The sequence below is a fragment of the Mchenga conophoros genome, linkage group LG16 (genome assembly GCF_057382185.1).
Source record: "Mchenga conophoros isolate Kocher_MC1m ecotype Shallow Benthic linkage group LG16, M_conophoros_male_GT1.1, whole genome shotgun sequence".
In the NCBI taxonomy this organism is placed as follows: domain Eukaryota; kingdom Metazoa; phylum Chordata; class Actinopteri; order Cichliformes; family Cichlidae; genus Mchenga; species Mchenga conophoros.
In genome coordinates this window covers 16,247,216-16,262,114 of record NC_140541.1, presented here as the reverse complement: position 1 = coordinate 16,262,114, position 14,899 = coordinate 16,247,216, and the positions used below count along the sequence as shown (strand labels likewise).

The following is a 14,899-nucleotide window of genomic DNA, read 5'->3' as shown; positions in this document are numbered from 1 at the left end:
CCCACGTCGTGTAAAATGGTTGTCAAACCGCTGGATATCCATACTATGACTGAAAGCTGAATGAATGACGTCGGAAGAGCAAAGGTTACTATGGAAACGAATATGAGCAGCTGCTATAGGTGCAAAAACAAGCTAAATACAACAATATACATGAATATGTTCAAGCATAGGGCCTACATGAAGCTATATAATACGTAACAACCTGACCACGTGACAGTGTAGCAAATACACTGCAATGTTTGACGAGGGCCTACTCCGGAGGATGAGATTTTCCTCACTTCCTGGAGGACCAGTAAGCTAGCGCGCGGCTGCACCTAGCCTCAGACGCATCCTAAAAACGCAACTGCTGAAAGTGACTGGCGACGGGTGGAGAAGCAGAGAAAAGAAACACGTTGAATCACTTACGAGAGGAGGGTTTCTTTTATCTGCCGCGTCCAGCGTTGTCCATGACATCAGCTGTTTTCCGGCTGTGTTGGGATCGTATGGAGAACGCGGGAGCGCGCAGGTAGCAATCACATCAACAGCACTAGTGCGTGCTGCGGAGGCGCGCAGCCGTTTCCGTGGTAACAGTTTAAGATCGCCATGCTGCTCTATCACTTCATACAAGTATATTTATTTGCATTAATGGTAATCGCTTGATACGCAGTTAATTTGAACAGACTATATTATTATTATTACTATTATTATTATTGTTGTTGTTGTTGTTGTTGTTGTGAATAGTTGGCAAAGCTTGTCTATGAGAGATTTGCTCAAAGACGGTAAAAAATGCAGCGACAGTTGTCTGAAGATAGGTCTGTCCTAACAATTAATTAAATTTAATGTGCATTTTACATTTAACAATGGATAACTATCACAATGTACATTTCAAATTCCTTTAATTTTAAATATGATTATATTGTCTATTCTGTAAAATAGTCAGATGTCTATTCTTATTAATGTACAGAATTCACCTGCTTGCTGCTACTACTGCACATTCACCCAATGTATATACTATATATGTAATGTTCTTCCTCCTGAAAGAATACAACCATTGGATATGTATTAAATCACAACTGTGCTCTTCATGTTATAGAAAGTAAAAGACAAAAGTGGAAAACTTGGATTTCTTACTAAATATCTGTAATATATCAAGTGACCTGCCTTCACCTGATTTGATATTGCATGGGTGGGTATTGTCCAAACGTGGGTGTAGTTTCAGTCGTAGTAAATTCAGTAACTGAGGTGCAAATTGGTTTTAACCAAAATATCTTTTTGCCATTTAGTTGCTTGAAATCACCCAGGGGTGCTGCAGTATCTTGTAGAACCGGTTGATTATTTGCCATTGATGTGCATTGTTGTTAAATATAATCTTCTGAATTGCTCTAGTAGGGAAATTTAGCCTGCTAATCACTTCATTCTATTTCAGTATTTTAATGAGCCATGATAGTGTGATATTGACCTGAACCCCATCTGAGCAACCAATATATGTATCATGCGCTACATTTTGTTTTGGCATTGTATGAGCCATATTTAGTGGGGCATCTGGATTACATGCAGAGATTCAGGTGTCTTGTTGAGCCACTTAAAACTGACCTATGACTCATTCAAAGGATAAACCAGTGTTGTGTCTACGCATAATTTAACAGCATAACAGACAAATAACCCATTTTATGGGTTATTTGTATTTTTAGGCACTTTTTATTAGCAACCTGTCATAAAACACATAAGTCATTCCAATTTATTTAGTCAAATCTGCTAAAAATGTCAACGATAACAGTTCAACAGGCATAATATAGCATTTTTGCACAAACAAGACGAATTCCAAAGAGCTGTTAGCCCAACATGTCAGTCCTAAAAACTATGTGCAGTAGTTCAACAGTATCTTAAGTGATATCCTTAAGAAATGGGGAAAAAATCCAGCAAAGACACAAGACATGAGAAATCCATCTGACTCTTGAGTTGACCCATCTACTCTTTATTGATGAAATGGTCTCTGTGGAAGGACTGAAAATAATTAGCAACAGGTCTTATGGAGGGATGAATTCAAATTAAAAAGTTTGGATCAAAATTGTTGTCAATATGTATGACGGAGGTTCAACAGTGTAAATCTGTAAAACACAGTGGTTTTATTATGGTTTGTGAGTGCATTTGCTGTGAGTCAGTGGTGTCAACATTGAACTGAATTATGAATGCAGAAAACTGTGGTCAGATTTTTATCCACCATACAGTATCATCTGGAAAGAGTCTGATTGACAAGGGCTTTATTTTTCAGTATGGCAATGATCACAAACTCCATGCCAATGTAGCAAAAGCATACCTGGATAGAAAAAACACACTATGGAACACTATGAGTATGGATTAGCCTCCCCAGAGTCTGAAACTCAACATTATTGAAGCAGTGTGGGATCATCTTGACAGAAAACAGAACAAAAGGAAAAGGCAGCCAACATCCACAGGAGAGCTTCAAGAAGCCTGGAGAACTATTCCTGAAGACTATTACAAGAAAACTTGTCTAAGAAAGTTCAGGCTATGTTGAAGAATAAAAATAGTCATACCAAATATTGACTTTGCAGCTCGTTAGAACTGTATAAATTCTGTTTGTGCTTTATGTACTGTATTTCCATTTGTGTTTACATATGTTTCAATAAATCACTGCACCTATATCCAGTGTTCCTCATGGGAGGTGGCTCAAAACTGTTATGCAGTACCCTAAGTACTTCTCTGTTATGCTACTTTCTGTTTCTATTCTACTGTTATTTTGTACAAAACATTGAATATCGTGCACTATACCATTTATTTAAAGCCTTAATTCCCTGTTATTTTGGAGGTAAATAACATTATTATAGATAAAGCTACCACGCAATAAAAAAATTGGAACCATGCTAACAATTCACCATATACTGAAATATACCTGTTTGCCAGAGCAGAGGTTTGCTTTGCTTTCAAATAATTATTCTTATCATCATTATTTAATATTATCCCTGCTAAGTCAACTCACTATAGCCATGATTTACTCTTATTTCTTGTATTTGTGCAAACATCAGAAATGTGGCTCACACTTAGTTAGTCAATATTCAACCCGCTGCTCCTTTTCTCCTCCACTTCCTTCAACCTAAAGGACCATGATGCTAGAGGACAAGCTGTGCAGCTACTGACAAAGATCACAGCATTTTGTGTGTGTTCATATATATGTGTTTTTGTGTTTGCCACAAAAGACTTATTGGTTTTGTGAACTACTGATTTGAATTCATAATGTGGGAATAAGAGCAAGACATTCATCTTCAAGCAGTTTCTCTGAACAATTCCTCGGCTTCTTTTATGACAAATGGATACACTCTAAATGTTGGGGCGGGGGCTTGCCTCTTTGACTCTGGATCTTATTTATTATTAAAACACCAGAAGAAAACTTAGAAATAAAAACACTGCAACGTAGAGAGATCATCTGGAAAAGGAAAGGGGAAAGATTGAAACCAAAAAAAAAAGTTAGAGAAGCCGTCTGCTTCTAATTACTTCTCAAACTGGTGACTTGGGTTTTCATCTTGGCAGGTTTCCCTACTTTAGCTCCTGCCCAGGACTGTGTCTGAGAGTCAAGACTAATCAAAGGCACTTGTATGTGGAGGACTGTTGGCCTCTGAAGGAACCGAGCCAGTTCAGGCCAGCCTGCTGCGTTTTCTCTCCTTTACTCCTTTTCTTTTCTTTTCTTTTCCCTCTCCCTCTCCCTTCTCTTCCTGTCTGTTTCAGGAGTGAAGGATTGGGGCATTCCTTCAAGCCACTTTACTTCAGCTTTCTGTGGGATTTAAACATGCACACTGAGGTTTTGGTACAGTCCATGTTACTGCCGTTCTTTCTGATCCTTCTCTCTTTCATTGAGGACTCTTTGTTGCAGTCGGTGAGGTGAGTTTCCACACAGCTTTGGGGTTTTTTTTGTTGTTTTTCTTGTTTATTTTAGGATAGTTTGGAGAGCAAGAAGGAAAAGGGAGGTGCAGACTTGCTGACAAAGGCGACACTTATAGAGTGCAATGTGGGAAAGTTTAGGAAAGTCTATTCCTATAGTTTACTCTTATAGTTTTATTCTTTCCTGTGCAGTTTTCTTTATGCCACTTTACTTGCCATCATAATGCTGCGTGTGTCTCGGATTCTGTCGTCTAACATTGGATGCAAACTTTTTTTCTGTTTTGTTTTACTTTCTTTTGCACAGTTCAGCTTTACATTCTTTTGCAGTTGAGCTTATTGTGAGGGAAAAAAAATCTCCAGTTTAAAAGGATTTGCTGTGGGATCAGTTTATAGCAACAAGCAAAATCAAAATAATGAGGAAAAGCCAGAAACAGAAAAGGGTAATTGCAATGAATATTATTTTGTATCAGAGCTTTTACTTGTTTACTTGCAAAATCAAAATAATGAGGAAAAGCCAGAAACAGAAAAGGGTAATTGCAATGAATATTATTTTGTATCAGAGCTTTTACTTGTTTTTGCCGAAAGAACGAACATTCAAGTTTAAACCTCAAATACAAACTGTAAATGGAAACAAAAGTACATCAAGTCAGTCACTGAAACTGGATACAGTAACGAATATAAGACTTATTTCTGTTTACTTTGCTACTCTAAAGTCGAGCCCTGGTTAGCAGAACTGTAAATATTTAACGATGACATAAAGTTGTGGGTGTTTACTCTTTAGCAGGTGCACCGTGCCTCTGTAGTGATTACATTGCATATGTAGTGTACAGGGGATATTTATTGAACAGCTGCAGCTAACCCACACATGCATTACAGAAAGTAACAGCTACTGGGAATCTAGGTAGTTACAATATTTTCTTCAGTTTTTCCAATGTACATTTGAATAATTTGTGTTTTATTTGTTTGCCAGTTATGTAATTCATATTGACCTAGCAGTGTTAAAAAAAAGTGTAAAAATGCTAAGCAACAAAGTTATAACCTCAATTCTGTAAGCACAGCCAAGGAGTGCTATGCAATATCCATATTATGCTCAGCCCACACAATATCCTTAGAGCACATGGATTAAGGTTGTAGAGCTCCACCTGTAGTCATAAAACTATGGTAACGCTATATCAGCTTTATTTTTTAATCGGCACCTTTCTCTCTAAAAGGCCTTTAAGAGGAGCCCCTGTGGAACAACAAGTCACATGATGCCCATGGGGCTCATAGGCTTTTTTTCCCCATACTCAATGATGCAAAAAATGTTTCCTAATATGACTCAAATGTAATAAAACTAAGCCATGGGACTGAAAACACATCTTTGAAGATAGTCTAGAAATGGGAAATGGACTGAGTACTCACTTCTCAGATATTTTGTGCTATTATTGAAAGCTTTAAAAGTTTAAAAAGCTAAACAGTGTAGTGCAATGTACTACCAACCTTTTTAAAAAAACAAAACAAAAATATGAATCAGCTGCTGCTGCTTAGAGAGAAGCTACATCTCATGAATTATCTATGGCGGTCGTGGCTCAAGAGTTGGGAGGTCGCCTTGTAATCGGAAGGTTGCCAGTTCAAGCCCCGTTGTGTCCTTGGGCACTTCTACTTCACTTCAACTTCACCCGTTGCCTACTGGTGGTGGTCAGAGGGCCCGGTGGTGCCAGTGTCCTCGCCTCTGTCAGTGCGCCCAGGGTGGCTGTGGCTACAGTGTAGCATGCCATCACGAGGGTGGATGACTGGATGTGTAAAGCACTTTGGGGTCCTTAAGGACTAGTAACTAGTAAAAAATTTTGAAATTTCTTGGTATGCTGAAGCATTAAGCATTCCTTTCACTGGAATTAAGGAGCTGAGCCCAACTTCTGAAAAACACTCCAACACCATAATCCCCCCCCCCCCCCCCCCCACCAAACTTCACCCTTGGCTTAGTGCAGTTAGACAAGTACAGTTCTCCTGGCAACTGCCAAACCCAGAATCATCCAGTGGATTGCCAGATGGAGAAGTGTGAGTCGTCGCTCTAGAAAACACGGTTGTAGAGTCCAGTTGTGGCGTGCTTTCCACCACTAGTTTGGGCACTTTGCATTGTGCTTGGTGATGTAAGGCTTGGATGCAGCTGCTCAGCCATGGAAACCTTGGCATCCCCTGATAGTGCACTGTGAGTTTACATGGCCTACTGCTTTGTGGGTGAATAGCTGTCGCTTCCACTTTGTTATAATACCACTAACTGTGGAATATTTAGTAGTGGGGAAATTTCACAACTCAACTAGTTGCACAGATGGCATCCTATCACAGTACCACTCTGAAATTCACTGAGCTCCTGAGAGTGACGCATTCTTTCACAAATGTTTGTAGAAGCAATTCTCATACTTAGGTACTTGATTTTATACACCTGTGGCCATGAAAGTGATTGAAACACCAAAATTCAATGATGTGGATGGGTGAGTGAATACTTTTGGCAAGGTTTTGGTGCTCAGAGCAATTTGCCCAATTTCTTTGAAGAAGTGGTAAGAAGTGATGGCCAGTCCAATGTCTTTCTTCAGTCAGTTAATTAAAACTGTACATTTTGCAGTTTTTATTTTCTTGGATAGCCAAGAAAGTTACTACTGTCCCCTGGAGACATAGTAACAAGGAGAAAAAAACAGTTAAACAAAACCCAAGTTAAAACCAAGGAAAGTCCAAAATTCTAATGTGGAGCAAGTTAGACTCTCTTCACCAAGCATTAATTTTATGAATTGGAATGTTATTTTACTATTTTGTGGAATTCTGGTTGTATTCTTGGGAGGTACTCTACAGAACAAAAGCCAGGCATTAACCAGATCTATCACTGATCAGCTGAACTGGACAGAGTAACACAATCCAAAAAGGTCATTTGAATGTCATGCTGCCGTAAAATAAATAAAAAAATGAATAAATGTAATCAGATACATTTCAGTTCATTGCATCGTGTGGCTGAGCTCTGTGATCAGGCTTAAAAGGGCCATTACTGATTAAAGTCTGTGTGAAATGGGGCTTGTATAACCTCCCTGTGACACTCAGGACAATCACATTCTGTATTTAATTTTAATAGGAGGGTCAAGAACACTTGAGCTGTTGATTTTTGGAAATGTGTTCAGTTTTCAAACGCGGACATCTGGCCAATATCAAGAGAGGGCAGGGATTTAAAAAAGAATGCCAGACGGCATCCAAATGAAACAAATCTCACTCAGAAACGCTTTAGGGTAAAACTCAGAAAACAGCTCCTAGAGTGTGTTAAATGAAAAGTGCATTTGTGTCTGTACGATTGGGTTTATTTGAATTTATTAGCTGTGCATGTGGTCATGTGTGTGTTTCCAAGGCGTTTGTTATTACTTGATAAAGACTCAAATATATGGGCTGTGTGTTACATTCTTCCCACTTTTGTTTTCTTAGACTTCTTTCTTCCAAGCCATTGCATCGAAAGCTACATGTGTTAAGTCCTACCGCACATACCAAATATCTTGAATAGGTCTCTTTATATGTTTAAAGAGAGATGCTGATGCATGACTGAGGAAATATGTCTTTTCGATTTGGATTTGCAACAAAAACAGGTGTGAACACACTTAAACTTTAACCTCATAATAAAAGTTGTGGAAAATCTGATCTTTCTTTTTCCCAGCCAGGTGGGTGGTGTTTGCAAGCTGTCCACAGAGTCATCCTTGCGCCGCTGCCGGACGCCTGATGGTAAGATCTGCAGCGGAAGGGGAAAATGTAACTGCGGCATTTGCATCTGTGAGGCCATAGAACCAGGGAAGTTCTTCGGTCCGCGCTGCGAGTGCCACGACTGGGTCTGTGCTACATATAATGGGAAAACCTGCAACGGTGCGTATGATCCTGTCCTCATTTCTAAGGTCTCAAATGTTGCTATTTTGCCAAAACTACTGGCATCTCAGAGACAGGCACAGGCACAGCATCTCTTTTGGCACATGTTTCAGTGCACTATTTGATACAGCAATAGTGAAACTTGACTCAGTTACTTGTCACTATTAGACACTTAGATGGGAAGATTTGGAGTCACATTTTAATGCACACTACATTTACTGATACCTAACACAGTTATATGGGTTTCTATAACAGTAAAAAGTCTGTTGTTTTTTTTTCTTCACATGATCTGAATTCTAGGGACATGCTGCACATATTTTACCTCTTAGATATGGTTGTTAGTGATGGTTCAGTAAGCGATGCAACAGAACTCTTCACTCCTCCTTACATCAGAGGAGTTTGGCAAATAAACTGTGCACCTGAAGTGCAGTGTTTGCTCCAGCCAGGTGCAGGAAGAATGGAAACCGTAATCATCAAAATGTCTTTCATATTATTTTTTTGGCTTTAATAGGCATTAATATTCATTTGATATGAATTTTGTAATTCAGACTTGGAATGTTTTAGGGTATTTTTGTTTCACCTGTATTTCAGAGTCAGAAGGGTGCAATATTGTGTAATTGACAGCCCACATTGTCTTGGCAGTACTTCAAAGGGTTTCACTGGTAATAGGCAGCTGGTTGGTTCTCAAATGTTACCAAGGCATTAGCTTTTGTTGGAAGGAACGGCTTTGAACTTACCCTGCTGCTTGAAATTTTATAAGTTCACAGAAAGAACACTTAGAGTGCACCTGTACTCAAGAGCAAGTTAAATCATGGTTGGTGAATAGTTTAAGACATAAAGGTGTAGATATATCAGAAAATATAAAACTGCTATGATTTTACACAGTTGCGTGTTTATTAGCTAAATGTAACTAAAACCGATGCAGTCTGATGTAACATACTATAACAGTGACCAGTGTTACTATTTTTTTGTAACTTTGTGACTAGTTGATGGTCATCTTTCACTAATACAGGCAACAACAACTGTGAATTAAATATATGTAATAATAGATTATATCCTATTTGGGGCATTGTTTTGGATTCATTGGCTGGAACAGTGTTTTGTTTCATTCTAACTGCTCAGAGCAGTTGTTTTGTAGTAGACCCATGTTGTGCTTAAAGTTTGTTGTGCTCTGTCCAAATGTATTACGTTAGGTTTATAACATCTAGCTGATTTGATTCTCAAAATGTTAAACTATATCACAGGGCTATTGTACTGGCCTACATTAGCTGTGAACAAACTTACAAAATAAACAGGCAAACATTTTAGACAATATGTTCATGTAAACTCAATTTGCAATCTGTTACCAAGGCTTAATATGAATTTATCATATGTGGTACTTTGGAGGGTATGAGAAATGCTGGCTCCTCAATGGCAATGGAGGGAAAAACAGTTCTCATCTTTTTTTGTGCATTGTCCTCTTTGGCCACTGTTCTATGAATGTCAAGGTTTAATGGAGATATGTGTGCACGCAGACTAGTTCTAAAGAAGATATATATCCGTGTGTGCGGGTGTGCTTGCGTGTGAGGGGTAGAGTGATTTATTTGTGTAGACAAATTGGCTGCTGTGAGGAGCTCATTATGGTTCAGCAGTCTGGAGCAAGGCCCTGCTTCAGTCTGATAATGGGGTTTCACTCACTAGTACACAGACTGCCAATGGAACCTAAATGCATCAAGAGAAGGATGGATTTTCACACCCGGACAGACACACACACACACACACACACACACACACACACACACACACACACACACACACACACACACACACACACACACACACACACACACACACACATCCATCATCAGGCTCAGTCTCATATTGTAACACACACACAGCTAGCCATACGCTCACAAAATCATTTGCCCATGGAGCAGGTCATAGAAAACACATTTAAAGCACACTGAGAAGAAGATTTGCCCCCAAAGCACCCACCTAACCTCTCTACCCACAATGCCCCATGCAGCATGGGCCTGTCGTCAAAGACTGGTCCCCAAGTTCCATCTGCAGCCTTATCTGCCTTACACAACCACCCATTGATAAGATCCAAATAGATTTTTCTCCAAAGGGATAAAGTCTATCCTTTTTTTCTTTTCCAAAACCATAAGCTTTGCTGGCACCTAGATGTTATTTTAGCTTGGACCTGGTTCAATTTCTCTCAGTCATAGCAACAAGTCAAGCCGGATGGTGGTTATGGGGATACAGTTAGGCATGATAGTGATATATTTAAATTCTTGGTTGAAATATTGTACACTGATTTGTTATGACATGCCTAGGAGTTATAATATCATCTTCATTCTTTGGAGCCTCACATGAAAAATATTATGTTTTCAACACAGCTTTAAAATGAGATCCCTTTTTGGGTTGCTTTTCATAACCTTTGTTGTATTAGTTTCTTTTGATTGACATATAAGCCAACTTAGCATGAAGATGTAGATTTAAATATAATATGCCTGTCTGTGTAGCCTATTCGTAATATACCCGGAGGTGTCAAAGTTATTTTAACCCAGTGCGTACTGATGTTATAAAGTGTGTAAAACTGTGTAAAAGAGATCATTTTACACAGAGAGCAATTAAATCATTGCTCTCTATTTATACTTTCTTGTTAGTATGAAAGTATAATTATTGTCTTAATTGTCTTAATTATGTCTTGGTCCTGAGTTTTCAAACCCAGGGTTTCGAGTTTTGGTTTTCTTTTTTATTTGATTATTGTAGCCGTACCACTGTCTCTTCGCCAGCGGCTACCCCACCATTAGTCACTTAAAGTCGCCGAATGCTATTGGCTTCCTGTGATGTCTGCTCACCACATTACTATGAATCACTTCCATTGTGGATGGAACTTAAGTTTAGCTTTTTTACTTCCTGTTTTAATTTCTTAGTCATTGTCTCCCATGTCTTGCTTGATGTTTACCTCCTCTTTGTTTATTCCTTAATTGTGTTCAACTGTATCTAGTTACCTGTTACCACTTCCCCAATTAGCCTCATGTGCGTAAATGTGCATCTTTTTGTCTCCCTGCATGCTACCTGCCTCTTGTTATAGTCAATTTGTCAGCTCTCCATGGACTTTTCTGGATTTTTGCTGCAGCCTTTCTCTGACAACTATGTTTTTTCTTTCTTTGTATATATAAAAAGATGTACAAATGTCTTATCAGTTTCAAAATTGCTTCAAAATTATACGTGTGAAACCGGCTTCTTCCATGACAGGATTATATTGTGTGCAAGATTTTTATTTTTATTTTATTACAGCATGCTTTAAATAAGCCAAATTTCATGATATGCCATGTCACTTAAACCAGAGAAGAAAATGAGCTGTCCTGTTGCGTATTACTATTGTATACAAAATATTATCATATATATAACTGTCATACATTCTACCAAAATATAAAAGGCGTTTTATAACAGACAAAAAAAATAAATCTGATAACACTGGAGCTTTTGCTGAATAACGGTTGAATTTGTAGCTAGAAGTCCAATAAAACATTGATGCTGTCATGTGTTTTTCCTCCCACAGACATCCCATCCTATTTTATAGTAGAGCAAGGACGATGATCTGGAATAACATCTGTTCACCAACTGTTCAAAAACGTGTTGTTTCACTCAGCTGTTTGTTTTTCAACTGTGCTTAAATTTTCCTGCTCTGACTCCATGTCCTCATTTTAAAATAAGCTGCAGTACATGAAAACATGACCTTTGATAAGTTCCAAAAGTGCTAACTCTGATTTGTCTGGTTCGAGTGTTTATGTTTATTCTCAGGTTATGTAATAACACTCTTGTTATAAGAAACAAAGGTCAACGTGGCAAAGCTTCCATAATCTTTTTCACATGCTTTTGTCTTTTTCTCCTCTGTTGATGACTCATTTGAAAACTTTGTGTCCCTAGCTTTCTGGCACGGGCTCTCACGCTTGCTTTCCATGTCTGTGCTGATCTGAGAAGGGGAGGCATAAGTTGAATGTTGGATCTGATTTCAACATTAAGTCTTTTAAACATAGTGCTTTTGATAATAGTTTGTAGTCTGCACAGGGGCGTTCTTCCAATAGGACATGCCTAAAACACCCCACGTGTCCCTTTTGATGTGGAAAATATTGGTTCTACACTGAGCATGTCCTAAATGACTAAGGCTACGTTCACACTGCAGGTCTTAATGATTTTTTAATCAAATCCGATTTTTTTTTGTCTGGTCGTTCACACTACAAATAAAATGTGACATCAAACGCGCTCTAGTGTGAATGGTTCACGGCCCTCAAAGCAGCCCACATGCGCAAAAGAAGACGTCACACTCAACGTGCTCTGTTTATGTAAGTAAAAATGGCGGCTACAGAGCTAGCAGGTGTTGTTGCAGCAGTCTATCAATTTCTGCACAGTCGTAACCGTCAGAATTTTGACAAATTAATTAGATAATGCAGGACTCTGAGAAAAAAGAGAGCCCGTGCTTTAACAATGGCCTTGTTTGGAGCAGTGGCTGCTACCTCCGTGCAGAGGTATATATGGATGCTTTCTCGTTTGTCTTCTCAGGCGGTGATAATTGGTGTCTGTCTTGTGTCAGTGACGTAAAAGACGGATTTAATGCGACATGACCTTTCAAACAGCAGTCGCGTTCTAAAACATCAGATATGTATCGGATTCAGTACCACATACGAAAGTGACCTAGGTCGGATTTGAAAATATCAGATTTGTGCTGTTCAAACTGTCATACCATGATCGGATATGGGTCGCATAGGGTCAAAAAAGTCGGATTTGATGCGCTTTTGCCTGCAATGTGAACATACCCTAAGTTTCTCAACCTATCTCAAAGGGAGAGCCCAGCCATCCTTTCTAGGAGGATCACATCCATAGCGAAGAGAAGTGATCCTGAGGCCACCAAAGCAGAAACCCTCTACCAATTCCTTCCAGTCACATTCCTCTAGGTGTCGTTATTGCCCATGTGAGCACTGAAGTACCCCACCAGGGCAATTGAATCCCCAGAGGCACCTTCAAGCACTTCCCCAGGGACTTCAATAAGACTGGGAACACTGAACTGTTGTTTTGCACATAAGCACAAACAACAGTCAGAACCCATTTCCCAACCCAAATGTGCAAGGAAGCAACCTTTTGTCCACTTGGGAAAAGTCTAAAGTGCAGTACAGGGACAGAACTGGGAGGATACAAGTATACCTCATTAAGTCTGCTACGTATAATCAAGTGCAGCTCTGGAGTTGTATAGAGTCCAGCCACACAACAGGAGACTGGTTTCAGAACCCAAGCTTTTTGTTGAGGCAAGTACAACTATATCACGCTGGTACTTCTCAACCTCAAACACTAGCTCAGGCTGCTTTTCCATAAGAGAATTGACATTCTATGTTACCAAAGCCAGATTTGTCGGGTTGACAGCACTTCTGCCCCAAACACTTTCCCATTCACAAAGTACAAACCCCTTACACACCCTCCAGATGAGGGTTGACCCCATGTTTTTCTTTTGGGCTAAGACCCAGCCACAAGTAGCTCTACTATGCACAGGGTGGGGCCCCAGTAACCCTATCCTAAGCAGGGTAGCCATATCCCATGATTTATCCTTCATCATACTTTTCCCCCCTGAATCTCTCTTAGTCTGGACTCAGGATCAATTTTCCTTGGGAGTCCCAATGGGGAAATAGCCCTGATAACATAGTTCCCACGCAAACCCCTCCGCTATAATAAAGTTCGTGGAGAGGTCCATGGGGAGACTGCCATTACAAATAAAAGTAATCTAATAGGTGTTTAGTTCCTTAGATAGAGTAAATAGAACATTTGGCATGCTCTGGTCATAGCTGAGAAATTTTAGCAGAACAGGCAGTGGCAAGGAAATAATGGCAGATGAGAGAGCTGCCCATTCTTTGTTTAAAGGTGTGACAAATTAGCTGCTAGATGCAGGTGCAAGCTGTGCTAATCTGTATCACCTATGTAAAGTAAGAAAAACCTGGACTTCCAACAAGACTTTTCTTTTAGGAGAAGCAATATTTTCTGTTGAACAGAATAAGTTTGTGCTTTGTACCTTTGGAGAAGAAATTACAGCACATGACAGGATATGTAAATAACACATAAGCTCTTTAGTAAACATTTTAGAGCCATGAATTCAGGACCAATTGATGCAAATCCTCCCTCAATTTTGTAATTTTATTCCACTTGGTTGATCAGATATACAGGGTGGACAATGGTGTTAGTGTTATCCCAGAGGAAAAAAGGAGGAAAACATGGAGGTGGGGGGAACAAACCATAAAAATGTTGCTTTATTGTTTCCTTGTTAATTGAAATGTTAAATAGCAGATTGAGAGTTTTGGAGACAAAGTTATAGAGGCATGTTTAACATGGTTTGGACATGTGCAGAGGATGAATAGCGGATATGTTGGATAAAGAATCTTGAAGCTGAGGCTCCCAGGCATGAAGAAGGTAAACCTCAGAGAAGGTTCATGGATGTAGTTAAGGAGGACATGCAGAGAATTGGAGTGACAGCAGAGGAATAGGATGAGATGAAGTAAATGATCCACTGCTGTGACCCTTAAAGGGAGCAGCTAAAAGAAGAAGAAGGAGATGAAATGTTAAGTAGTGTTAAACTATTACATCAGGATGGAACCTACTGCATCTTAATTAAAGCATAATGACTCATTTATTTGGATTTGTCATCATCAAATATTCTTGATTCAAGTGGACTTACTACAACAACAGACAAAATCATTACTCATATACCTCTGGCAACAACTACAGGCCACTAATGTGGACTAAGGCAGAGAGCCAAATACATCTGCAGTCAGATCAATTTATAACTTTGTGACTCTGGCAGACTTTATCATATGCGTGTCATTCTCACCCTATTTTAAAGGAGCTAAAATTCAGAGGTGTAAGCATAAGATTAAAAGCCTGTTTCCCCCAGTGGATGTCAAAACACATTTTGACTCCCCACCTTTCTTTTTTCTTCCTTTCACTGTCTCTCAGGCCTTGGATTTTAAAAGCCTCTGTTCTTTCACTCTGCACTGCGCCCTTTTGCCCCCTATCAGAGCCAGAGAATATCCCACCCAAGGAGTTTTAATGTCAGCGCCACATATGGTATCGGTTTAAACAGTACTGCTCCAAATCACACACCTTTAGATAAACTTTCACTGTCAGT

General features: G+C 39.3%; 2 protein-coding genes across 6 annotated transcripts in view; one reads left to right on the top strand and one right to left on the bottom strand.

Moving 5' to 3' along the window:
• Positions 1-540, bottom strand: part of nalcn (sodium leak channel, non-selective) — a 71,105-nt gene extending 70,565 nt beyond the window's left edge. For all 3 annotated transcript variants that reach the window (XM_085248538.1, XM_085248540.1, XM_085248539.1), the window contains exon 1: positions 406-540. The gene's annotated coding sequence lies outside the window, so the exon portion shown is untranslated. The remainder of the gene's footprint in view (positions 1-405) is intronic.
• A 3,035-nt stretch (positions 541-3,575) lies between these two features.
• The window catches only part of itgbl1 (integrin, beta-like 1), a 54,586-nt gene continuing 43,262 nt past the window's right edge, over positions 3,576-14,899 (top strand). Inside the window, exons 1-2 of one of the 3 annotated variants that reach the window (XR_014889084.1) lie at positions 3,576-3,873; positions 7,541-7,743. Coding sequence is in view for 2 of the 3 variants with exons in the window: in XM_085250695.1 (XP_085106821.1) it covers positions 3,782-3,873; positions 7,541-7,743 (295 nt within the window). In the remaining variant the exon portion in view is untranslated. Of the gene's footprint in view, positions 3,874-7,540; positions 7,744-14,899 lie in introns of those variants that run through there. The other 2 variants (XM_085250695.1, XM_085250697.1) reach the window with 2 other exon arrangements.